At 52.4% G+C, this 25729-nt stretch overlaps 2 protein-coding genes across 6 annotated transcripts in view; both read left to right on the plus strand.

Annotated features, from left to right (window-relative positions):
* Window positions 1–423: 423 nt before the first annotated feature.
* Window positions 424–5109, plus strand: SRSF6 (serine and arginine rich splicing factor 6). The gene is made up of 6 exons (XM_005532183.3): window positions 424–722; window positions 944–1092; window positions 2370–2497; window positions 2659–2867; window positions 3410–3499; window positions 3617–5109. Exons 1-6 carry the CDS (start codon window positions 616–618, stop codon window positions 3978–3980), a joined length of 1047 nt encoding a protein of 348 aa, XP_005532240.1. The 5' UTR covers window positions 424–615; the 3' UTR covers window positions 3981–5109.
* Window positions 5110–5147: 38 nt separating this feature from the next.
* Window positions 5148–25729, plus strand: part of L3MBTL1 (L3MBTL histone methyl-lysine binding protein 1) — a 34273-nt gene continuing 13691 nt past the window's right edge. For 2 of the 5 annotated variants that reach the window (XR_015774133.1, XM_088064400.1), the window contains exons 1-9: window positions 5149–5506; window positions 18095–18284; window positions 18511–18673; window positions 20757–20980; window positions 21693–21837; window positions 21975–22113; window positions 22747–22870; window positions 23442–23529; window positions 25568–25659. Coding sequence is in view for 4 of the 5 variants with exons in the window: in XM_088064400.1 (XP_087920526.1) it covers window positions 18538–18673; window positions 20757–20980; window positions 21693–21837; window positions 21975–22113; window positions 22747–22870; window positions 23442–23529; window positions 25568–25659 (948 nt within the window). In the remaining variant the exon portion in view is untranslated. Of the gene's footprint in view, window positions 5507–18094; window positions 18285–18510; window positions 18674–20756; window positions 20981–21692; window positions 21838–21974; window positions 22114–22746; window positions 22871–23441; window positions 23530–25567; window positions 25660–25729 lie in introns of all 5 variants that reach the window. The other 3 variants (XM_088064402.1, XM_014260805.2, XM_088064401.1) reach the window with 3 other exon arrangements.

Here is a 25729-nt window from a genome sequence, read left to right on the forward strand (position 1 = left end):
TGAGGGACCGACCCCAGGGCTCTGAGGGACCGACCCCGGGGCTCTGAGGGACCGATCCCGGGGGCTCTGAGGGACCGATCCCGGGGCTCTGAGGGACCGATCCCGGGGGCTCTGAGGGACCGATCCCGGGGGCTCTGAGGGACCGATCCCGGGGCTCTGAGGGACCGACCCCAGGGCTCTGAGGGACCGATCCCGGGGGCCCTGAGGGACCGACCCCGGGAGCGCTGCAGGCTTGAGCGCGGCAGACGCCACGTACGGGCGGCGCATGCGCACAACCGCCAGCAGCTCCCGCCGGACCCTGCCCGCGCCCCCGCGCGCGCGCGCGCGCGCAGCGTTCAACCGCCGCCCCCCGAGCGCGCGCGGCTGCGCGGAGACGTTCGCGCGAGCCCCGCCCCCCCCTATAAAAGCGGCGGCGGGTGGCGGGCGCCATTGTGGTGCGCCAGGCCCGGCCGTGCGGAGAGGACCCGTAGCGCCTCCGCCACTCACGCCGCCAGCGCTTTCGCTCCTTTTCTTTCTCTCTCACTTTCTCTTTCTGTCTCTCTTCCTTCCCCTTCCTCTTCCTCCTCTTCTCCTTTCCTCTCCCTCCCCTCCTTCCCCCCTCTCCCCGCCGCGGACATGCCGCGCGTCTACATCGGTCGCCTGAGCTACCACGTCCGGGAGAAGGACATTCAGCGCTTCTTCAGCGGCTACGGCCGCCTGCTCGAGGTCGATCTCAAAAACGGGTGAGCGCCATCCGCCCGTCCGCCCCTCCCGAGAGCCCCGGGCCGGGCCGGGCCCGTCCATGTCGCGGCCGCTGCCGCGTGGCGCCGGCGCAAGATGGCGGCCGGGGGGGGAGCGGAGCGGAGCGGGGGGGCCGCGGCATCGTCCCGGGGCTGCGTCATGGGCCGGGGCCGTGACATTGTGCCCCCGCCGCCGCCTTACCGGGCCTTTCTCCTCTGCCCAGCTACGGCTTCGTGGAGTTCGAGGACTCCCGCGACGCCGACGATGCCGTGTACGAGCTGAACGGGAAGGACCTGTGCGGGGAGCGGGTTATCGTGGAGCACGCCCGCGGTCCCCGCCGCGACAGGGATGGCTACAGCTACAGCAGCCGCAGTGAGTCCGGGCCCGTCCCTCCCCGCGGGGCTCGGGGCGGCGGCGGGCAGGGCCGGGGGCGGGCAGGGCTCGGCTGGCACTGAGCCCCGGAGCTGGGCTGGGGGGGGTCGTTAGCGGGGGGGACCCGGTGCACCGCTGGGGCTGCAGCCTTTTCCCCAGCACCAGCGGCGCCCTCGGGTATCCCGGAGCAGTTCTGGCTACCAAGTCGTGGCCTTCTAGAAAGGGTATGCTCTTCTCATTAACGGCTCCAGTATTCCTGGGAGCGTTTAGATGTGACAGCAATGTTGCATCAGTAATGTTACTGTATAAATATCGTCGTGTAACTGGGGGAGAATCGCTCAGCTGTGAACTTTGATGTGATTGATTCAGTTGGATATATGGGAGGGGCGGGGGGAGGTTTTCGAGCAGGAATCTGTTGTGCTGAAGGGGGGGCATTGTAAATATTTCTGTGCTCAGCTTGCTCGTGTAGCTTCTTGAGCTGAGCTGTGTAGCGCTTGAACGGCCTAGTACTGTAATTGAAAGTACTAAGGTTGATTTTTCGGTGGTGTTTGGAAACGTGGTGTTGGGGGGGGTGGGTTTCTGTCTTTTTAAAAAAATCAAATGTATGTTGTTTTAAAATTGTTGCATGTTCAATTCAAACTTTTTAACAAGTCCTTGATGTTTCAATTTAAAAGTGACCAGTGGGGCTGAGGCTGTGTCCACTGAGGCTAAGATGACTGCCTTTCCTGGCCATGGCTTTTCCATACATTGTGTGACCCTTGCCCTATGACCCTTTGGCTGACCTTACCGGAAGCCATGACGACAGCAGCCTTTTGCCATTAGACGCAGGGTGATGGTGAGGATTCCAAGGGTTAGACAAAACTGGTTAAACTGAACTAGGTGACTGTTACCTTGCGTGTTTTGTGGCCAAACCACCACCAAAAACCTCATACTGTGATGTAAGTACTTAGTGTAACTAGTAAACGTTTTTGTAAAATGTAGAAATGCATGTAATCAGTTAAGTTTTATATTTTACAATGTTCTGTAAAATAAAACTTAGCAAGGTGAATCTAATAAGGAGCAGTCACTCTCTAACAGATCGTAGGAGCACAGACTTGTAGGATGTTAGTCTGTTTGATTTGCCATTAATATAGATCATGGCAAAATTGCAAATTTTATTGGAGGCTTAGCGAAATAAAGTCCTACTCCAGTAAATATGACTGTTAAACTAACTTTCAGAACATTGAGCTTCCTTCATGCTAGGAGACAACCTAACTTTGTTTCTTTGTACAATCAAGGTGGGGGTGGTGGCGGATATAGCAGTCGGAGACAATCGGGACGAGATAAATATGGACCGCCCGTTCGTACAGAGTTCAGGCTGATTGTTGAGAACCTTTCCAGTCGCTGTAGTTGGCAGGATTTAAAAGTAGGTATTGGATGTTCTGTGTGGAGTCTGTTGTGAGTATCAGGAAGCAATAGCTTCCTTTAATAGCAATGTTGATTTTGTTGAAGTAGAATAATTAAAATGTGTGCATTGAGTGCTGCTTGCAGAGCCCCCGTTCTGTAACTGCCCTCTGCTCCCTGCAGGATTTCATGAGGCAGGCTGGGGAGGTGACCTATGCAGATGCCCACAAAGAGCGTACAAATGAAGGAGTGATTGAGTTCCGCTCGTACTCAGACATGAAACGCGCCCTGGACAAGCTGGATGGCACAGAGATAAACGGCAGGAAGATCCGGCTGGTGGAGGATAAGCCACGCTCCAGCCACAGGCGATCCTACTCTGGCAGCAGGTCCAGGTAAGTTGGGGGTCATGCTGGTCACTGCAGCAAAAATGGTTACAGGCAGCATGGGGATGAGTACCCTACCTGCAGCAGTTACCTTGAGCTGATGGTTTAGGAACAGGAGGAGGCCTCAGTGTAGAAGGAAGTATTTTACATTATGCAGCAAAGCCAGCTTTGAGCAATTCATCACATGTGAAACCTCAGATGTGATTCACTGACAGTACGTTGAACCCACCCTGCTGGGACCACCCTTACTCTTGAGAAGTTCTGTAGAATGTGTTAGATTGTGCTACTAGATAGCACAATGCATTAGATGGATTCAGGAAGATTCTTCCCTGTGAGGATGGATTTCCCAGAGAAGCTGTGGCTGCCTCATCCCTGAAAGTGTCCAAGGCCAGGCTGGATGGGGCTCAGAGCAACCTGGGGTAATGGAAGGTGTCCCTGCCCATGGCAGGGGATGGAACAGTGTGATGTTTAAGATCCCTTCCATCCTGTACTTGATGATGGAGGGCACAATCAGGCAAAGAGAAAGGGAATGACATTTTAAATGTCTGCAGGTCACGATCCAGGAGACGATCTAGAAGCAGAAGTCGGAGGAGCCGGAGCAGCCGTAGCAGATCCCGTAGTGTCTCCAAAAGTCGTTCCCGGTAAGTGCCCCAGAGTTAATGCTGCCAGTGCAGGAAGCTCCTCACTGACAAGTGTTTACAGCTTGCTGGAAGTACACTGCAGACCATGCAGAATAAATTTCTCTCTCTCTTTGAAAGATCTAAATCCAGGTCACGAAGCAAAGACCGCTCCCGTTCCCGATCCAAAAGCAGGAAGTCCAGATCAAAGAGCAAATCCAAACCCAAGTCTGACAGGGGTTCACGCTCACACAGCAGATCCAAGGAGAAGTCGGAGAAGTCCCGGTCCAGATCCAGGTCCAGGTCTCGGTCTCCCAAAGAAAATGGTAAAGGGGATGCTAAGTCTAAGTCCAGGTCCAGGAGCAGGTCTCGCTCCAACTCTCCTCAGCAGCAGCCATCTGCCAAGGCTCGCTCCGAGTCACCGCCCAAAAGAGCCGCCTCCAGGTCCCGCTCCAGGTCTCGCTCAAAGTCCCGCTCGCGATCAAGATCCAGTTCAAGAGATTAGGACTAGAACTCTCCTCTCACCTTGCACACTATTATGGAACATTTTCCTACCTGTCAGGCCATTAGTGTTATGTTAGTACTTCAGAAGTTGGTTTTTTCTCTTGCAGGAGTGAATGGCCTAAGAACTAAGTCATAAGGCCTAAAGGTTTAATTTGTATCCCAAATTTGATAATACCAGGTGGAATGGTGGTACAAAGCAGGAAGAGTCCCCCTTTTGTAGAAATTGAGCTGAAAGTTTGATTTTATAGCATTTCAGCAGGAGTAACTTAACTACTCTTAAATGCAAAGTGGTTTTTATATTAAAAATAAACAATATAAACAGGCTTAAATATGGGCTTTTTGAAAGTATCCTTTTTTTCTTATTTTTTTCATGGCATTAGAGCTATGGGTGTCATTAGTTTAATAGGTTTCAGCCTCCAGCCAAAGGCAGGATTGCCTTGCTGGGCAGGTCACACAGTTTATCTTAATTTTTGAAGCAGGTGGCAAACTGTACAAACCAGTAAACAGTACTGGGAAGATTTTAGACCAGCAATAAACTCAAGTTGGAGGACTTAGGTTGTACCTTGACTTGCCAAAAGAACATTCCCCCCATACTGAGATTGTATTAAAGGTAACAGAAGAACTCTGGAACCTGTATTGCTGAAAACCCTTTCGTTCCAGACTTGAAAGAATAAAAGTTTTCTGACGTTTCTTGCTTGAATCTCAAGTGTCACTGTTGTCAGACACGAAGGTGTCTCTTGGCTGTGGTCCAAGTCTTAAGTATGCTGTATGGTTTGTCAGCCTCTGAATCCCCACTGGATATGAAACCCAGGTAAAGTAATCTGTCTTCCCTCCCCTTTGACTCACTTATGTTAACGTTTTGCTTCAGACTAGGAGAACTATAATCCTCGTGTGTAGGTCCGAACTTTATTGGAAATGTAATCTCTTGGAGCTAGAGTTCTAGTTTTAACAAAGGCTTTGCTAAACCACAGTTGCCAATTCACTTAAATTGTGGAATAGGACTCATCCCAAAAATTTCCCTTTATAGTTAAATTGATTTTTGTAACATGCAGTAGCAAACGTTAGAACTGCCTTGTACTCTTTATACAATGTGTAGTTTGACTTGTATAAAATTAAATTGGTGACTCAAACTTTTGTGTTCATTGCAGTGAAATGGGATTCTTGCTCTGCGTTTTGCTGGGGAAATCACAGCTTACCCTGTTTTTATGGAGAGAACGTCCTTGGTTTAGTGAGACACTTGGTAGCTCTTGACACACTCTTGGTGGTGTGCTTGAGACCAGCACTAGCTCTTTGTGTCCCAGTGTGTCACCCTGTCCTTTCTGCAGGTGTGGCTGGGTGTGACAGCTGCATCTCTGGTCCCAAGTTGCACACCTGCCCCGAGGAATTGGGTCAGCATGGGCACATGGGAAATGTGACTTGATGCCAACTTGTCTTTCCTAGAATTTCTTTGCGCTGTAAACAACTGTTAAAGTCAGTTTCTCACCATTTCCTGACCATCTCTGAAAAGCTGCACTTTGCCTGCTGCAGGTGAGTATCCATGCTGGTCACACAGGGGGTCCAAGCTCACGTTCCTGGAACTTGTATTGGAGTGGTTCTGTGCCTGGTGTTGCCATAAGATCAGGTTATCAGCCTGGGTGCTGCAGTGTTATCTGCACCTGACCCTGGTGGTAATTTGTGATAAGGACTTTTTGGCTTAAATTGGAGCTGTTTGCTGAGGGTGGTGTATTTCAGCATGAGTAGAAAAATGGTGTCGCAGTGTTGATTAGTGCAGGATCTCAGATGGGAGAGGAGTGTACTGGGGGCTTCCTACAGAATTCAGACTGGGCAAGAACAGTTAAGTTCAGGTTTACAGCCTAAAATACACTTGAGGACATACTTGAGTTAAGCTGCTTTGGTTATACTTCTGATCATGGAGTAGGTCAGACTTCAGAGGGAACTGCTTCTCTTTGTGAAACAGCTTCACAGAGAACGCTGGTAAAATACACATCACACTCCTCAAAAGAAGGATTGAGCTTGGAGCTCAGCAGGTTGAAAAGTACCTGTGCATATTCCCAATATCTGTCTGGTAAGATGTTGACCATTACTTTTTTGTAGATACAATCCCTTTCTAAAACTGACCCCAGTACCAGCCTGGGAATGTCCCGGCCACTCCAAGGCTGTGGGTGCCCCAGCCTTGGTCAGCAATGCAGAGGGAAGGCTCTTAACCAGCTACACTGAGCTTTCTGAGCCAAGATTGCTGTGACAGTGGTTATGTTTTGAGTGCTCCTTATTCATGAATTACAGGGAGGGGCCAGATGGCATTTTACCAATATACCTGAAACTCCTTTAAATATCAAGATTTCTTTCTGTGTTACTGGAGCCACATTGCCTGTCTCCTTTGGCTGCTGCCCTTCACTGTGCAAGTGAAGCAGGGATTCCTTGGCACAACTCATCCTTCTGGATGGGTTTCCTCTGGAAAGCCAGGAAGATTTTGGCAGTGCCAGATCCTGAGCCAGACAATGAAGTGCTCAGCTTGTGATAATGCTGTAATGAACCAGCAAAAACCCTAACACCCTCAGTGTTCAGCTCTGTCAGCAGCACTTTTTCTGGGAGTGGAACATTGAGGCTGGTGTGTGTTGGTCATCATAAGTGTGATTATTCCTGAGATCTCTTTTGGGAGTGCGGGAAAGGGTTGGGATAAATCTCCATACAAGAGTAAAAGGCTACAGGACCTGCATGCTGGCTGCATGTGCTTTGCTTTGCGTGCAGTAGCAGCAATAGTTTGATGGGAAAACCACTTGGCATTGTCATAACTCATTTTTAACCTGACCCTGGAAACAACCTTTTAGGAATGTCCTTCATAATTGGGCTACCTGACTTTTTTGTTGTTGTTTTTGTGGGGTTTTGAAGATTTTTTTTTTGCATTTGGTATAATCAATATAAATTTGTCTTTAAAAAGACAAAAGAGAAACCTGCCTTCTCATGAAATGTGGGTTGCAGGATTGATAAAAATCAAAGTGTCCTGTAGCAAATTGTGAAAGACAAATCAAAAGTACTGTTAAAAGTGAAACTTGGAATCTGGGACCGTATTTGCAGTCTGGTCCTGGCCTTTTCCTATATTCAAAACGCATCCCTCCATGTGTTTTGTTTTTTTACATTGATTCAAGTTTTGTCCTTAAATCATAGAATCACAGACTGGTTTGGGCTGGAGGGTCCTGGAAAACCATCCAGTCCCATCCACAGGACTGGGCAGGGACACCTGCAACCAGTCCAGCTTCCTCCAAACCTCCTCCAGCCTGGCCTTGGAGACTTCCAGGGATGGGGCAGCCACAACCTCTGTTTGATTCACTTTCTATTTGATTGTATATATCAGGAAGAGTTGTGTTGCTGTAAGGAAGGAAGGGCACAACTTCTGTGTCTGATGTGCACTAAAATAAGTCTCTCACCTTGCAATATCACTGCTTGGAGCAGCGCTGAGAGGCCCAAGTAAGCAATCCTCCTTTTTCCTACTATAACATTTCTACCTCTAAATTCTGTGGTTTCAGATTCTGTTTAAAACTGGGATATGTCTCTGTCTCAATCCTGATTGTAACCACCTTTAGATGAGCAATGGGGAGCGGAATTTAAAACAATTCTTGGATTTCTTCTTCACACATGGAATAACTTGAACTATTTCCAATTCCAAGTGTAGTTTAGGTTGGCACTGTAACATCCACAGAGCAATTTTATACATCAAAGAATGAAAACTGTGAAAGCAGGAACTTGGCTGAGGAACCTGGAAATCCCAACAAATAGCTGAGGTGCTGGGAATGTCTTTGAGAGGTGATACAAACCCTGGATCATTTGAAAGATGCATCATTTGGATGTGGCTGGTGATAAAGTTCTGCAACACTCTCAGCAGCTCTTTGCTTTGTCCTGGCTTTGTCAGGGCTGTTTAAAGCAAACAGGAACACATTACTTTAAAAGGTGAAAAGCACAGCTAACACAAATACTGCACTGGCAGCAGTTCAGTGTGTCTTTAGGATCATAATGGTTGCTTTTACACTGCGATCAACCCTTCCCCCTCCTTTTTTTTTGTGGTTAGGTGAAAAGAATGAGAATTAGGTGAGAATATGGGCTCAACTCTCACAGCTCCATCACACATTATTACTTTGCTAAATGTGTGTGTAGGTGTCAGAGGGGAAGTTTCAGCTGTTTCATAATCCAGTAAAAATCTGCAATAAACAAACTACTCTGAAGTGGCTCGTAAACTTCCACCCTTTTAGCAACACTGTCTTTACCAGGCTGGGTTGGAAGCACATAGGTGTGTCCCTGAGGGAGAAGGAAAGGCAGAGCAGTTGGTATGATCCACACCATGGAAAAAGTGCTGACCACGAAGATGTCAGCAGCTAATGCATGACTCAGGGTGTAGTTCACACCAGCTTGTACTAGGGCTCAAGTTTTGGGCATGATTCTGGGTGATTCTCTGACTCAAGGGCAACATCCGCTTGTTCAAGGAAAGTGTCTTGCAGGGTTGTCTGATCTAGAATATCTTAAACACTCTTTTTATTCATTCTAGAAGCAGACACTTAAGTCTTGCTCCAGTGTTTTTCCTTTGGGCAAGAACTGAGTACGGTGATTTCGGTCCAAAGTACCAAAAACAGTGCAGGGAAAGCTGTTTTTCCTGTAAAAGCTGCTTTTCCAACCCTGTAACGCCAGGGTTGGAAGTGACAGCCTGTGCTGGCATGTGGATGGAGTGGCGGGGTTGTAGATTTATTCCTGGTTTGTGCAGCTCCTGGAACAGGATTATTGTGTAAATGGGAATAGGAAGTTAGTGCTGTTATACTAGCAGGTGTTCAATGGATCACAGCTCATGGGCCTGCTGTGACCACAGTGACCAGGTGAGCTGCTGGGAGTAGAACAGGGTAAAGTACAAAATGCTTTCCCCTGCACAGCTCTTGTGCCCCTTGTTCTGCTCAGCACCAGCACAAGAGGAAAATAGCAGTCTCTTGTGATCACAGTGGTGACAGGGATGCTGTACAATTCACCTGGAGGGTGCCACAGCAGCTCTTGTTCTGCTTAGCTCTGGCTCAAGCATGGAGTAAGTGCTGACAGTAATGGGAGACACAAGAAAAGTACTTCTGAAAGAGCCTCTCCAATTATCTTGTCTGGGTCTATTTGCTGACAATTAAAACCAGTTCCTCTGCAACACTGGAAGTGTAATCCACCACTTGCCATAATTCAGGTGTCAGCTGTATACATGTGGCAGTCCAGACCAGAATTGTTCTGTAGTTCTCTGCACACAACATCCCCCTAGAAAGCATGAAACTGATACACAGCACTGCAGTGACCTTCCCAGTGGGAATAAAAGCTGTGGATGGCAGGAGCTTGCTGTTGCTTCACATTTTGAGGTATCTGCCAGGTTTTTGGGATATGCCTGTGGGTAAAGACAGGAGTGATAGGCACTACCACGTGTGCATGCTGTCACCCTGGGAATAGCAGGATGCTATGGGGATAAATCCCAGCCAAACAAGTCCTAGAGCAGCACAGCCCTGCACATGTTGGGTCTTGCAGGACTAATGGCATGGCAGAGTTGAAAAATCCATGTCAGAATAAATTAAATCACAAAAATATTACGAAGAGCTAAGTTTAAGTAAACGAAAGTTCATAGAATGGCAGAATAGCTCAAGCTGGAGGGGATCCATGAGGATCATTGAGTCCAAAACCCTGCTCCTGGCACCACCACTTCAAATGAAACCACAGGGACTGAGTGCTGTCCAGACACTCCCTGACCTTGGTGCTGTGACCCCTTCCCTGGGAAGCCTCTTCCAGGCACTGAGCAGCCTCTGGGTGAGGAACCTTTTCCTAACCTGAACTGCCCCTGAGGCAGCTTTGTTCCATCTCCTGGGGTCCCACTGCTGCTCCCAGAAGGGGAGATCAGCACCTGCCCCCCAGGAGGAAGGTGCAGACAGCGATGGGGTCACCCCTCAGCCTTCTCTCCTCCCTGAATGGGCCAAGTGGCCTCAGCTGCTCCTGCCACGTCCTGGCCTCGGGGCCTTTCAGCATCCTGGTCCCCTCCTCTGGATACAGCTCCAGCCCTCAGATGTCCTGTGTGTGCTGAGGGGCCCAAACTGTGCCCAGGACTGGAGGTGAGGCTGCTCCAGAGCAGAGCAGGACAGTCACATCCCTGATGTCCCCCAGGACAGGACTGGCCCTTGGGGCTGCCAAGGCACTGCTGGCTCGTGTTCCACTTGCCCTCAGCCCAAAGCCCTTGAGCCCCTTTCCTCAGGACAGCTCCCCAACCCCTGAGGTGTAAGTTTAGATCCTTCCCAAGAGAGGTCACAGAAATTGAAGTTGAGGATCAGAGAAGGAAATGATCTGGTGTTACATCAGCCAGAAGGCTCCCTGGGAAGTCAGGGTTGTTTCCTCTTTTTTACCTAATGTAGCTGTTCCCCAGAAATTCATCATTCTGAATTCCTGATTGTTTTTTTACAGCAAGCTCAGCCAGGAACTCTGCTTTTTAGTTTCACTCTGCTCCTCATTCAAATCTGTTTGACCTTGCCTCTGCCACATAAAAGGATTGATATGGGAATTTTTTTTCTACACTGTGCCACTGGAGTTTTATTTGGAAATGTGGAAGAAGGCAGTAGTAGCAAAGGAAGTATATTGTTACTTCCTTCCTGATTTGCAGGACTTGTTGCTTCATGGGTCTGACTTAATATTTTTAATGTGGTAAGAATTTTGGAATACAAAACTCAAGGTGGCAAGGAACTTGCAGATGCAATAAAACTGTGAGGTTGTTCCTACAGTTTCCAGAGTGAGCAGGAACACTCCATGCCCTGGGTTTGGAGCAGCCAGAGCTGGCTGTCAGTGTGAGCAGGCACTCACCTCTCCCCAACCCATCCAAAACACATTGAGAGGTTTTCTCAGAAGCTTTTTGTACATTTGACCCTTGTGCTTCCAGCCTTGGTTCTTTCCACTCCCACTTTCTGCAGATAAGTGGGACAGACCTTGTGTAAGTGTATGAAGACACTTCTTGTGTGGCCATAGAATACTGAAGGGTGGGCAGGTGAGCAGCCCGGCTTCGACCAGAGTCATTTGGAAGTGCTTCTGCAGTGTGTCCATCCTGCATTTCCACTACAGGACCACTCCAAGTGATCCTTTCACTTCCCAGGGATCTTGGGGATGTCACGTTAACACCTTCTGCTCCCTCTTTGGGCCTGTGGCTGGAGAGCCAGGGAGAGAAGTCTGCCCTGATACTGAAACCAGACAAGGCCTGGGGAGCTGATATGGTCTCCAGGGCCCTTGGCTGCTGTGCAGGGCATGTCCCCATTGGTGTTGTCTGATTTCTCTCAGAGGGGTGTTTGGTTAATCACACAATCTTAGAATGGTTTGGACTGCAAGAGACCTTAAAGGCTCATCCCATTCCACGCCTTGCCATGGGCAGGGACAACTTCCACCATCCCAGGCTGCTCCAAGCCCTGTCCAACCTGGCCTTGGGCACTTCCAGGGATCCAGGGGCAGCCACAGCTGGAGTGCCAGGGCCTCCCCACGCTCACATAGAAGAATTCCCTCCCAATATCCCATCCATCCCTGCCCTCTGGCACTGGAAGCCATTCCCTGTGTCCTGTCCCTCCATCCCTTGTCCCCAGTCCCTCTCCAGCTCTCCTGGAGCCCCTTCAGGCCCTGGAAGCGGCTCTGAGCTCTCCCTGGCTCCTCGTCTTCTCCAGGTGAACACCCCCAGCTCTCTGAGCCTGGCTCCAGAGCAGAGGGGCTCCAGCCCATCCACAGCACCCCGTGCCTCAGCGCAGCAGCACCCTGTGACTCTGTGCTTCCCCGTCCCGTCTAAGTCTGGCCCGGGGCTGCCCGGCCGCTCGGGGGGGCTCCCGGCGTTGCCATGACGCCGCCCCCCTTTCCCCGCATCCCCCCGAAAAGCTGCGGCGGGGCTGAGCGCGGCCCTGCGGATGCGGCCCCGCGCGTTTCCAGGGCGACGGCGCGGCTGAGCCGCCCCCTCCCCGCGCTCCCCGCGCACACTCGGACCGGCCCCGCGCCCCTCCCGCTCCGCGCCCCCCGCACCGGCCCGGCCCGGGCCGCCCAGCGCCGCCGGGGCTCGGAGCCGCGCCCGCCCCGCTGCAGGTAAGGAGGGCGGCCGGGCAGCCCCGGCCCCCGCCCGCCGCGTCCCCGCCCGGCATCGCCGCAGCCCGGTGCCCGCACGGGCGAGGCCCCGGCCGGGCGAGCGGGGCTGGGCCCGGCGCTGGGGGAGGAAAAAGCGGCGATATCCCCGTGGCCGCGGCGGGGCTGCCCCGGGCGGCGGGAGCGGCTCGCTGGCCCCGAGCGGCGCTGATGGCCCGGCCGGGCCCGCACACACCGCGCTGCCCCAGGCAGCCTCTCCGGGGCTGCGGGCGCCCTGCAGGGGGACGCTTGGCCGTGTTTCTTCAGGTGTTCCTCAAAGAGCGGCTGAGCAGGTGCTGTCCCGGAGCCTGCAGTGACACCACTGCAGCCCTGGACACGGCCCTGCAGCCCGGAGGGCTTTGGGCCAGCAGTGCACAAACAGCCCAGGCTGTGGACAGGCTGCTCCGCATGGTCCAGGACTGATTTCTTTATTCATTATAAAAGAAAATAAAACACTGGGCAGTTAGAAATAATTGGAGGTCAGGTGTCCATCCTGTTTAGGTGTTTCCATCTGCTTAGAAGTGTGGGAAAATACCCGAGCTGTGGCGGTCTGGGTGGTGAGCAGGGCTGGTGCTCTCGGGGGCAGTGGGAGGGGGCTGTGGCTGTCCCTGCTGTGCCCCTCAGAAGTGCCTGGGCTTCAGGCTGCCTGCTGGCCTTGGCGTTCAGCTTGGATGGTGTCGCCTTCACCCCTCTGGGGTGGCACATGGGATCTCTGGCAACTGCTCATCCTCCCCACCTGTGGGTGTGAGCACATCCACAGACCCAAAAGCTGGTGACAGTGAAACTCCTGGGGACAGCAGGTGACACCCAGCCTGAGTGTCTCTGCCTTGTCGTCTGTGTCTGAACATAAAGCTGAAGGCAGCTTGCTGCTTTATTGCCCTTCTCCCTCTGATCTCCGTTTCCACAGACTCTATTTGCTCTTTTGAAATGTGTAACATAAACAGCCTCTTACTGCACAGAAGGACATTTCATCTGGTTTTGAGGTGTTGATAAATACCGTGGCCCACTCCAAACCTCACCCTGCTGCACAATAACCCAGGAGCAGAACTTTGTGGCCCCTGGTTTGTTCCAGAGGAGGCATTTACTCCTGAGCAGCAGTCAGATTTGGAAGGGAAGAAGTGTGTGATTGTCTTTCTCCACTGGGCCAGCTGCCTGTGCCAGGGGTGTTCCTGAGTGCTCCTGTGTGTATACAAAGCAAGGATTTCCTGCAGTGCCATTAGTCTCCTAAACACCTGCCCTGGGCAATGCCAGAAGACAGGGGAAGATCCAAGGGAGCAGCTCTCAGCCTCGCAGGTCTCTGTAGTGCTCTGGTGTGCCACTTGCAGTTTTAGCATGATCCCAGCTGGTGGTCCTTCTTAAAGGCTCAATTTTATCACTGGAGGGAATTAAAAATCCATATCTCAGCTGATGGCAAGGATGGGGAAGTTCTCTGTTATGGGCAAGGAGATTACTGAAAATAATAATTTATAGAATCTCAGGCTGGGTGAGGTTGGGGGCACTTCTGGAGGTCACCTTGCACAGCCCCTGCCCCATCAGGACCACCCAGAGCCAGCTGCCCAGGATGTGTCCAGGTGGCTTTTGAGTCTCTCCCAGGGTGGAGGCTGCATCACCTCCCTGGGCACCTGCACCAGTGCTCGGCCACCTTCCCAGTGCAGAAGTGTCTCCTGAGCTCACAGGGCCCCTCCTGTGTGTCACTTTGTGCCCGTGGCCCCTGGGGCTGTCCCTGACCCCATCCCCTCTGCAGCCCCACCCTGGGTATTTATCCCCAGGGGTGAGATGCCCTGAGCGTGCTGTGCTCCAGGCTGGGCAGTCCCAGCTCTCTCAGCCTCTCCTCATGGCAGAGATGTTCCAGCCCCTCCATCGTGGCCCATCATGGCCCTGTGCTGGGCTCTGTCCAGTCTGTCCCTGTCCCCTGTACTGGGCAGCCCAGCTCTGGGCCCAGCACTCCAGGGCTGCCTCACTGGTGTGGAGCAGAGGGGAAGGATCCCCTCCCTCCACTGGCTGTGTCACAGCTCCCAGTGCAGCCCAGGATGCTGTTCTGCACTGCTGCAGGAGCACATTGCTGGCCCATGGGCATCCTGTGTCCAGCAGGACCTTTCCTCCCAGCTGGGCAGCCCCCAGCACGCACCAATGCAGATTTTAGAAATGTCTGAAAATCTGAGAAGCCACAAAGTGAATATCCATTAATATTGTTCGAATTAGACTACTTTAAGCCAGTTTTGTGGTGAACAGAAGCAGCTCTTTTGAGCAGATCGTGCTTTATAAAGTGCTGTTGGGGCTGTGCAGTGGCTCCATACTGGGAGCTGCTTTTCTCCATGCTCCTCTATGTCCTGTTGCATGCAGCATGTCCCTCCTCTTCCCAAGGAGCAGATCATTCCCTGGCTCTGGTTTGGTGTGAGTGTGAGGCAGAGCTGGAGGCTCGTGTGTATGGCAGCCCTAGAGATGCTCTGCAAGCCCCAGGTCACTTGTCCGGAACGTGGCTGTGCCAGCACCCAGTGATCTCTGTTGGATGAGCTAAACCTCTGTGAGCCACAGAGCCAGAGATCCTTGTTGCCCCAAAGTGTGTGTTTTGTGGCCAGTGTCCTTGGCTCGTGTGGCTGTGTGCACGGGCTGGTGTCCCCAGCTCTCTCAGGTGCTCAGGCTGGTCAGACTGTGCTCTGGGCTGATGCCCTTCCCTGCTGGGTGAGGGGCCGTGCAGGGACCCCTCTCTGAGTTGGTGCTTTGTCTCCTGAACCTGGAGGTTTGATTTTGACAGAGACCACTGTTCAGAGACACTGATCCTGCTGTCAGAACTGGTTGGAATAGGCTGGTACAGACAGTCTCCATGTGCACAGCCCCACCCTTACACAGGGCACAGGAATCCAGGAGCAAAGCAGGAGAGAGCGAAGTGCTCCCAAATGAGAATCGTCCTGAAAAATTCCACCTTCCAGCCAGCACATTGTGGTGTTCTCTGGAGGGACCATGTGTGTGTATGTGTGTGTGGCCAAAGTTTCTTGGGCTGGCTTTCCTCCTTCCTGGCTTCTCCTGCCAGAGATCCTTGGGTGTCCCTCAGCAGAAGGCAGAGGTGAGGAGTGGATGTGAGGAGTCATGGAATGGGTGGGCAGCTGGCTGAGGGGTGGGGCTCACCTGCACCCTTGGTAAGATGTGGGGTTACACCCAATACCAAAAAAAATGGAGAACTCAGGGCCTCACTCTTAAGGCCAAAACAGCTGCAGCTCCACTGTTGCTCTTTTAAAAGCTACCCTGGGGGGAGGGGATGGGTTTTGAAGGATGCTGAGCAGCCTGATTCTGGTTTGTCTGGGTGGGCAGAGCTTTATCATATGTCACTGGGACATGTGTAGGCCAAAAGCTTTTTAAACAACAGCTTAGATAAACAAACAAGCAAACAAATAAATAAAGCTTTTGTTCAATATCTAGGGCAATCAGCAGAACAAATCATAGAATATCCTGAGCACAAGGATCCTGTTCCAACTCCTGGCCCTGCACAGACACCCCAGCAATCCCACTCCATGCCTGAGAGCATTGTCCAAATGCTTCTGGAGCTCTCACTGTCCTGGGGAGCCTGTTCAATGCCAGACCACCCTCTGGGGTTAAAAACCTTTCCTAACATCCAAGAAAAAGTGTGAGTTTGGTTTGCCAATTTCTGTGCTAATTTGCAGGTTTGCACCCTGGTAGGTTGGATAAAGATGTGGCTGGGTAAAGCCCTGAGCAGCCTGGTGTGATCCCAGGTGTGTTCCCCTGCTGGGAACAGAAGGTTGAATAACAGACCTCCCAAGGTTCCTGAATTATCCTGTGATAATATGGGTCACTCCAGGGCTTGTAGGAGACCCCCTGAAGGGACCTCTGGGGCAGTGGTACCTGTCTGGGCTCTGGCTCCAGGAGCTGAGGCTACCGGAGTTATCTGAGCTGTGGGCATCCCCTCCATGACATCTTTTCTGCTCCCAGGGAGCAGGGTTATCCAAAGTGCCTTTCTCCTGCTCTGTCAGGGGTGCCTGGGCAGGTAACAGCTGTGGCTGAGCCCCTTTTCCTCATTTAGCACTCCTGACCTGAGATACTTCACAGCAGGTTAGGCTTCAGGGGGTTTCATATTGGGATTTTAAAAACTCTGAGCTCCAAACAACATCTCCAGTCCTGATTCTCAGTCCTCCAGGTGAGGATGGAGCTCTGCAGCCCAGTGTCATGCCCACACCTGTGAGGCCATGGTCCAGGGGCTGTGGGGGTTATCCCAGGAATCCTGAGTTAAAAGTTTAACAGTGTGTGCTATGGTTGGTGAAAACAGTGTTGTGGTAAATTGTTGTCTGGCACCATGGAAGCCCCTGACAAGAGGTGGGAGAACCCTGGGAGCTGCTGAGTTTCAGCTGTGGCAGGAGTGTGCTTACAAGTTCACACCAACAGTGTTGTTGCTGCCCATGTGTGGCCTTGGAATGGTTTTGGGCTTGGAATAGAATTTGTGCTCCATGTGTGCTCAGAGGGTGGGAGTTGGGACAAGGAGTAAGGGAAAGGTTTCCACCAGCAAGACAGAAGTTGCTCCAGCCAAAGCACTCACACTGCTGCTGAGGGACAGGTGAGGGGAACAGGAGGCACAGTTTGTGGTAGAATGATGGCACTGTTAAGGTTGTAGAGGACATGTGAGATCACCGAGTCCAACAGCAGGGCAGGGATGGGCTCCTCTGCCTCTTGAAGGGCTCCCAACGTTCTGAGCTGGGCTGTCCCAGCACTGGGACATGCCCTTGGCTGCAGTGAGGCCTTTCCCAGGAGGCTACTGAAGGAGGGGATGTCTGGAGATTAATGTCAGTTGTTCAGCTTCTCCAGTTTAAAGACCAGCACCACAATCTGTAATCCAAATTCATTCTGTTCACCCTGAACTCACAGGAGAACCAGTATCCACAGCATCAGCCTAGCCCCGAAAGGATTTGGAGAGTGATCCACAATCACAGAATATCTCAAACTGGAAGGGACACATAAGGACCATCAAGTCCAACTCCCTGCTCCTGGAACCCAGAGTTAAACCATAATGTTGACTACTGCTTGGCATTTCCTGTGCAAATATTTGCTTTTGTGTTCACATCAGAGACTGTGAGAAACCTGGGTGGAGCATCATGAACCTGAGCACTGGATCTAGTTATTTCTCTTCCTTTCTAGGCATTTTCCAGGCCCAAGTTTTGTTTGATTTTAAAAAAAGGCAAAAATTCCCACAAAATGGGGAACTGTCCTTGAAATACGTGACCCAATGATGAATTAAGGATTGACTGGATTTAAAAAAAAAAGCAGATAGATTCCTATGGGGTATTAGGAAGCACTGAAACAGGTTGGCTACTAAATTTATTTTGGCTTTCACTTGGAGTCTGGTGTCCAGATTAGTTTCTCAGTTCCTTCAGTTATCCTGACACTTAACAGTGCTTTTCTGCACCTGGAGAGCCTGAAAGGTCTGTGCTGTTTACCAGTTGACATCAACTGTGTTGATATTTCTGGTCACAAACCTGACAGAACTGGGAGAACTAGATCTTCTCCTCAATGTGATCACACCATCCCACTCTGTGCCCTCTGATTATAACACCTTTATCTGAATGTCTCTGGTTTTAAAATTCCAGACTTTGTCCTTTGTAGCCCAAGTCTTAGCTGACCCTGCTTCACCGAAATGGGTACCCTGTTTTCCACATGGATGTCTTCCCTTTCAAATTCAAACTGCATCAGAAGGGGCCAAGACATGACGGTGGTCCTCTTTGTAGCCCTGCCTCCATCCTGGCAGCAGGTGCTTTGGAGAGGATGCTGCTGCAATGTGGAGCCCCTGGGCCCATGGGTGGGGGGCTGGTGACAGCCAGTGAGGGCCAGTTGTGCCCTCGAGGCCCTGACATTTTGCTTCTTCCTTGAGATTCATGGCTAGACAGGCTGAGCATCACCAGTGCCATGAGAAACTCAGGTGGGGTTCAGGGAGCAGTGACCCCCCAGTAACTCCTGTCACTGGTGAAATTCTCTCTCTTGCAGCCAGTTAGAAGATCAAGGGTGACCCTCCAGCTGGAGAATTGGAAGGGGACCTGGAGGGAGCTCTGCCTGCTCCAGGCTGGGATTTGGCAGCTCTCAGTCACAGTCTGTCAGAGCACTGTAGGCCCCCGTGGGAGCCAGGAGCAGCTTGTGGTGGACCTGTTGTGCTTGTACCATCTTATGGTGGTGCCAGGTGAGAAAAAACTCTCAGCATTTGCAGGCTCTGAGCTGGGACCTCACAACAGGGGCTTTCATGGGTCACGTTGATGCCAGCTGTGACTTTCATGTGGGTTTAATGGACCTTTAGTACATCTTGTAGGGGTTTCTTCTGGGAGAGACCATCCTGTGCAGTCACTGTCTCGCTCCATGGTTGTGTTCATACTGGTACCCAACTTGGTTTCTTCCCTGCTGCCCTACAGGGCCTCGCTGTGTGTCCAGGCAAGGTGATGGACAGCAGGGGGGAGATGGAGGTGGTGAGGAGCACCAAGGGCAGTGCTGCTGGGGAGGTCAGTGTCCACGTGGTCACCACCGAGAGCACTGTGCAGAGCACCCACCTGCCCACCACTGCCTTCATCATACCAGGTATGTGGAGCAGCCCCCTCCATCTGCTGCCTCCCCAGCCTCGATAGCCCACTCTCCTTGTGTGGCTGTGCTCCTCCCAAACCTTGGGAGGCAAAGACAAGCTGCTGTTGCCGTCTTGGAGGTTCTCTGTGGATATCCCACATCACTTGGACTGCTTGTGGTCAATCAAATCTTCTTGAGCTTTAAGCTGAAGCCTGGATGAGAGGGGCCCTGAGCCAGGGTAGCACAGTGTGCTGGGTGCCTGCTCTGCAGGGCTGTGGGCTCCTGGGCTGCTGCATTAGCCTGGAATTCCAGAATAGCTCAAGCTGGAGGGGATCCATGAGGATCATTGAGTCCAAAACCCTGCTCCTGGCACCACCACTTCAAATGAAACCACAGGGACTGAGTGCTGTCCAGACACTCCCTGACCTTGGTGCTGTGACCCCTTCCCTGGGAAGCCTCTTCCAGGCACTGAGCAGCCTCTGGGTGAGGAACCTTTTCCTAACCTGAACTGCCCCTGAGGCAGCTTTGTTCCATCTCCTGGGGTCCCACTGCTGCTCCCAGAAGGGGAGATCAGCACCTGCCCCCCAGGAGGAAGGTGCAGACAGCGATGGGGTCACCCCTCAGCCTTCTCTCCTCCCTGAATGGGCCAAGTGGCCTCAGCTGCTCCTGCCACGTCCTGGCCTCGGGGCCTTTCAGCATCCTGGTCCCCTCCTCTGGATACAGCTCCAGCCCTCAGATGTCCTGTGTGTGCTGAGGGGCCCAAACTGTGCCCAGGACTGGAGGTGAGGCTGCTCCAGAGCAGAGCAGGACAGTCACATCCCTGATGTCCCCCAGGACAGGACTGGCCCTTGGGGCTGCCAAGGCACTGCTGGCTCGTGTTCCACTTGCCCTCAGCCCAAAGCCCTTGAGCCCCTTTCCTCAGGACAGCTCTCCAGTCTTGTTCCCCAAGTCATACAATTTTTCAGGATTATCCCAGGTGCAGAATCCAGGTCTTACTCCTGTTTCAAGCACATGGTGATTGGATTGCCCAGCTCTCTGGTCTATCCAGATCTCTGTGTAGCGTCTCTCTACCTTCAAGGGTGTCCACAGCTCCTCCTAATTTATTGTCATTGATAAACTTACCTAATTGATATTCAATTCCTACATCCAGATCATTTATAGAAAATTTAGGAGCACTGGCCCTAAAACCTGGGCAACCCCACTGGTGATGGCCACCAGCTTGATGTGCACCCAGTTCGTGTAAGGCTTTGAGCCCAACTGTAGGGTCCCCATCATCCATTTGTTCACCTGATGGACAATGGACTGGATGAGCTCTGTACTGGACACTTTGTCCAGAAGGATGCTGTGAGAGACAGTATCAAGGCTTTGCTAAAATCCTAAAACCCCACATCTATTGGCTTTGCTTGGTCAGCTTAGTGGGATGACCTTTCCATAAAGGGAAATTCAGTTGGTTAACCAGGACTTCCCCTGTGTTGGCTGTGACCAACAATTGCATTGTCTCTCCAGTGTTCTCCAGGAACTCCCAGAGTAATCTCCATTATTTTACCAAGCACTGTAGTGAGACTTACAGGCCTGTAATTATCAGGGTCGTCCTTCTTACCCTTCTTGAAAATTGGGACAGCTTTGAGTGCAGCTGATCAGTGTTTTTAGTAGGTGTTTGAGCAAAGCATGGCTGTGTGTTAGGTGAGATCAGGGGTGTTCTCTAGAAGATCTCCCAGTTTTTCCTGGTGCCTCAGTTCTCACTGCAGGGAGGCCCTAGGTTGCACAGTGTGTTCCTTTGAAACGTAACTAAACTGGAAGTTGCAGCCCAGGAGCAAATTCCTGTCACATCAGGACACCCTGGGCACAGAAACAGTCTGAGATCAGGCTGAAGTAGAAACCCTTGAATGTGGGTAGTGTTGGTGCCACCCCCCCAGCATGAGCCATTACTGGCTGCAGATTTTTTGCATTGCCCTGCTTGCTCTGTGCTTTGGCCCACAGCAGAGCCCTCATCTGGGAGACCATGTCCTCTGGGATTCTGAGCTGCCTTTGAGCCTTATTTGCATCAGTGAATTGTTCTGTGTTTGCCTCTGGTTGTTTGTCTCCTTTCTTCCCTTCTCAGCAAACGCCACTGCCATCAACCTGCCCACGAGCACCTTAGAAATCCAGCGATTCCCCCGGGAGCCCCAGAGAAGCACAGGGGCTGAGAGGCCAGAGAGAGGAGCAGGGAATGAGCCCATCACAGCTGCTGTCATTCCCCAGATCAGTGGGGTGCAGACCTGCAGCACAGTCCGTGTGCTGGAGTGGAAAGATGGGGTGGCAACTTTGCCTGGGAGTAACCTGCGGGTAAGTGTGGCCCTGGGCCACTGGGTTTGACCCCTCTGCCTCTCCCCACAGGTGCTTGTGCTTGTAAATCCCCCAGTCTGTGCCAGGCAGGGAGCACCAGGGTGTGCTGTGGCCCCCCTGCCCTCCAGCTGGAGGATCCTTCAGTTGCTCCAGCTCTTCTCCTGCTCCATCCCTGTGGCCTTGCCATCCAGGGAGCTTAGTACAGAGCTCACAGGGGTGTCTGGGGGGTGCAGCAGCTCTGCCCTGCACAAGGAGGCACAGTGGTGCTACAGGACATCATGTGCTGTGCAGGACATTTTTCCTTCCAAACTGTGCTGTGGACTTGGCTCTGCCTAAGCTCCTGCCCTCAACCTGGGAGCAGCGGCCTTGTGCTCATCTGGGCTCCTCAGGGGTACCCTCAGTGCATGACAGCTTGCAGAAAATGCACCCATTTCTCATCTGCTGCTCAGCCTCAGGACACCTCATCCTCCAGCCACCCACCTGGCAGCTCCAGCTGGTGCTGGTGTCACCTGAGAGGCCAGCACAGGCTGCAGGCAGAGCACCTTCACAGGGCCTGGGGTGCTGTGCTCACCTCTGTCCTCAGAAGAGTTGTCCTCTGTCAGACACACTGATGACCAAACCGTGTCCCTCATTTTCAGACCCAGTTGTAACCACACAGTTAAATGTCTGTCCTCCTTAACTCCTTTTCCATGCTTTTTGTTCAATGGCACAGTTCCGGATAAATGAGTATGGGACGCTGAAGGTGGTGAGTGCTGATAAGATGCCTCCTGTGGAAGCTGTGAAGGAGGGTCACACAGAGAAAGATGGGGACTCTGAGGTGGCACCCCCCAGCAGAGACAATCCTACTGTGGCTCAGGGTAAGGGCACCGTGGTGGCACTTGTGGGGTGGGTACCACCATGCAGCAGATGCTGTCTGGTGTCTCCGTGGGCGAGGCAAATGCCTCCTGCATCTGCTGTTCCTCCTTGTGCCTCACTGCTCTCCTCTGTGTCCCAGAGGTGCCGGAGCAGCCCACGCTGCCGGCGGCAGAAGGCCTGTGCCACTGCGATACCTGCGGCCGCAGACACGTGTGGGACGGGGCCCGGGAGGGCAGGGGCTTCTGCAGCGAGCACTGCCACCAGCAGTTCAAAGAGAGGTAAAGGAAGGGGGGTCTGTGCCCTGCAGAGCCAGTTCCATCCCTCTGCCCTTCCTCCCTGCCCTGATCCACATGCTCCAGCACAGGATGTGAGCACATCTGCCTCTGGCAGGTGCTGGGGGTCCCACACGTTCCTCTTGTTCCTGGAGGCAGGCTGAGAGAAGGAAAACTTCCCAAGGGAACAGCAAGAAGCACAGGAACCAGATTTTCTCCTATCCAATTGGTGGCATTGGAAACATATCTGCTGGAGCAGGAGGCTGCAGCAGTGCAGGCCACAGAGGAATGCCACAGGTCACGGGGGCAGTTCCAGCCCTACTTCTGACCAGTGTATGACTTTCAGGACTTGTTTTCCAGCATCTCTGGTGCAGATTAGAGCCCTGCTTCTAAACTAGATCCCTTTTGATTCATCCCTGGGTTCAGGTTTCTGACATCCAAGTGTGTGAGGGTGACTCTGGCCTATCCTTGGCTCTAACTCTTGGCAGCTTGTGTGTGTACATCCATCAGGAGGGGTGGGGGTGTGTGTAAGAAATGGGGGGACCGTGATTGTCCAGCTGCCCCTCCCTTACTGACACCCCAGGCAGTGTCACCGTGCTGCACTGGCTTCAGTGCTTGGCCCTCCCTCCCTCTGTGCAGGTCTGTCATCGTGGAAAACTCTGCCAGCAGCACCAATGCCACTGAAATCCTCAAGCCTGTGAAGAAACGAAAGAGGAAGGACTATCAGAGCCCTTCAGAGGAAGAATATGAATCTGAGCAAATGGTAGGACAGGCAGTGAGGGGTGTGTGCAGCCAGTGTCCTGGGGGCTGGGGGCCAGCCCTGTGTGCACAGATCTCATGGTGCTGCTCAGGGCTCTGTCAGCTGCAGGTCAAAAGGGAAACGGCTTGGCCAAAATGCCAAAAAGATTTGGATGTGTGGAGATGAGGCTGGGCTGGTGGCACTGGGCTGTTTGTTTGGCACATGGAGCACTGAGGCCTGGGCAGTGCCAGGCTGTCTCTTGAGTCTGGGCCACCAAAGTAGGGGTTGAAGCAGGGGGGTGTCTGTCTGTTTGCTGGGTGTCCTGGGGAAGGAGAGGCTTTGACAAGGCAAGGAAACTCTGCTTGCCAGCCCTGTCTGTAGCAGGTCCAGTCCAGGTGTGATTGCTACCAGTCAGCACCGATGTCCCTGCGAGCTCCCATCATCAGATTCTCTGGTAGCCCATTTCTGGGCCAGGCATTGGTCAAACCATAGACCTGGTGGAGGTGCACTGTGGCCCTGGGCACCAGTGGGAGGGTACGACACAGCCCAAAACCTTTGTGGACCTGAGTTCTGTTTTGTCTGCTCTCATGTCTAGGAGGAAAAGCAGGAAGAGAGGAAAAGCTCTGTGGAAGACTCTGCCATGAGCAATCTGGAGGCTGAGGCGTGGAACGGGAGCCAGCACGGTGAGAAGGGTGGGGTGGGCAGTGGGGTGAGCACTCCTGCTGGGGCTGGGGGATCCCACTGCAGGTTTGGACACTTTTGGTGCTCCTGCAGGGTCAAACACCCACTGCAATGTGCTAGCATGTGGTCCTGAAGGCTTGTAAGCTCCTCTGCTTGCTTGATCCTGCTCTCTCTGTCTCTTTCCGTTTCTCTCCTTTCCTTTCTTTCTCTCCATGGGAAGGGGGCTCCCCTATGGACACAGCACTGGCCCGTGCTGGACAGAGCTTCCTGCCCCTCCCCTTGGGAGCTCAGTTTCTTACTGGCTCGTGGACACTGTGTTTGCTCCCAGGGACACTGTCCTGAGCCAGAACAGGACTGCCCTCCCTTGGGATGAGCTCATGGGGAACTTCCTTCGTGGCATCAGGAGCTCACAAGCTTGGGAGCTGCTCGTGTAGATGTGGTGCCAATGAAACCATGTGATTTGGGGTTGTCTCATCCTGTGGGGTCTGTTCTGGGACTGTGTCAGAGATCTCAGAAGCAGGGCTGTTGACATGGAGGGAAAGGAGACAAGCTGAGGGATGCAGTGTTTGCTTGGTTCGTTTTTTTCTCTGCATTGTCAAGGAAAACTTTGGGAAACACTGAAAATAAACATTTATGGGAAACCTTTTGTCTTTGAGTACTGAAGGTCATACTCAAAATAATTTTAAAATTAAACTGTTCCGACTTCATACCGCTCTCCATAGCCAAGTGCAGGGATAGTGTCAGGGGTCTTTAACCCCTGATGTTACACTGAGTTAACCACCCTTAAAAAGGAATCTCAGATCTCATATCTGCTTCTCACTCTGAGCCCTGAGCATGTAACCTTCCCTGCTGCATACAAGTAAGCAGTGATGAGCTTTGTTAACTTCAGCATTTTATTTTCTCTTAATTTAGAAGTACTTCAGCAAACAAAATACACACCTGGATGCCTCAGTGCAACATTCAGTGTATGCTCTGACTCTTGGTGTATTTGTCATTCTCTAGGAGTGCAGAGCTTGTACTCACAGATTCCCCAGCCATGCCTGGCACTTTTTCTATGTCCTAATGAATAGTAAAAGTGTTTTTCACTCTGAAGTGTCAGCAAAGCAAGGTTAGTCACCTTGCTCACTGAAGTTCAGCTTTAATTTCTTCCCTAAGTTTCTGTTTTTTCCCCATCTCCTCTTCCCCTAAGAAGGAGGAAGGAGTTGGTCTGGTTTTCCCCTGCATTTGTGGCCTGCCCTACCCAAGGCTGTCTGCCATGGCTGACTTGTAGCTGGGAATTCCTCAGCACCAGAACAGGCACAAGCACCCCTGGAGTCCCTTCAGCTCCCTAATGGGAGACAAAGAAGCTGGAGAACAAGAGACTTGGGTTGTGTCTCATGGTTCTTGGGCAAGGCCTCTGTGGCCTTCTCAAAGGCATGAAGAGTCACCTCCCTGCCTGTGAAGAGTCAATGCTGTCTTTGTAATACGGGAAGATACATCATAGGGCACCAGAGTGGCCTTGCTGTGCCATGGGGGCTCAGGTGGCTCAGAGCAGAGGATGGCAGAGCTGGGATGTGAACCTGCTGCTGGTTTGACTCTCTAGGAGCCCCTTGCAGCTGGCAATGATTCCCAGACCTCTGCATGGATCCTGCTGGCTGCCCCAAATCCATCCTGTGTGGACATAGCACATATTGTTGCTGGAGGAGGGTCTGGTTGCACAGGTGTCCTGATGGTTCATCCCTCACACTCCTTGGAATCCCAGACTTGTTGGAAAGGACCTTAAAGCCCATCTGGTTCCACCCCCTGTCGTGGGCAGGGACACCTTCCACTAGCCCAGGTGCTTTATTAGGACATGGTTCAGGACATTTGGGTCACGGGGGCTCCTGGCTCTGCCTCTCGTTGTGCAACTGGCCTGGTTTTCTGGAAAAGGGGCTCTGGTAGGATGCTGCTGAGCTTTGCAGGGATGCAGGACCCTGTGTGAGAGCGGGATGGCCCCAAGGCAGCGGGGCAGGGCTGGAGTGGCCCCTCAGCAGCGTTTGTGTGCGTTTGTGCTGCGCTCAGGTGCCAGTGAGGAGAAGAAAGAAGGCTGGTCTTGGGCGTCCTACTTGGAGGAGCAGAAAGCTGTTGCTGCCCCTTTAGATCTCTTCCAGGATGTGAGTTGGGATTTTCCTGTCTTTTTCCCTCTTTCATCTTCTCTTTTCTCTCCCTTTTTTTTCCCATCCC

This window comes from Pseudopodoces humilis, chromosome 19 (genome assembly GCF_049639895.1).
Source record: "Pseudopodoces humilis isolate 2021_Gansu_Grassland_sample_001 chromosome 19, ASM4963989v1, whole genome shotgun sequence".
Taxonomy (NCBI): domain Eukaryota; kingdom Metazoa; phylum Chordata; class Aves; order Passeriformes; family Paridae; genus Pseudopodoces; species Pseudopodoces humilis.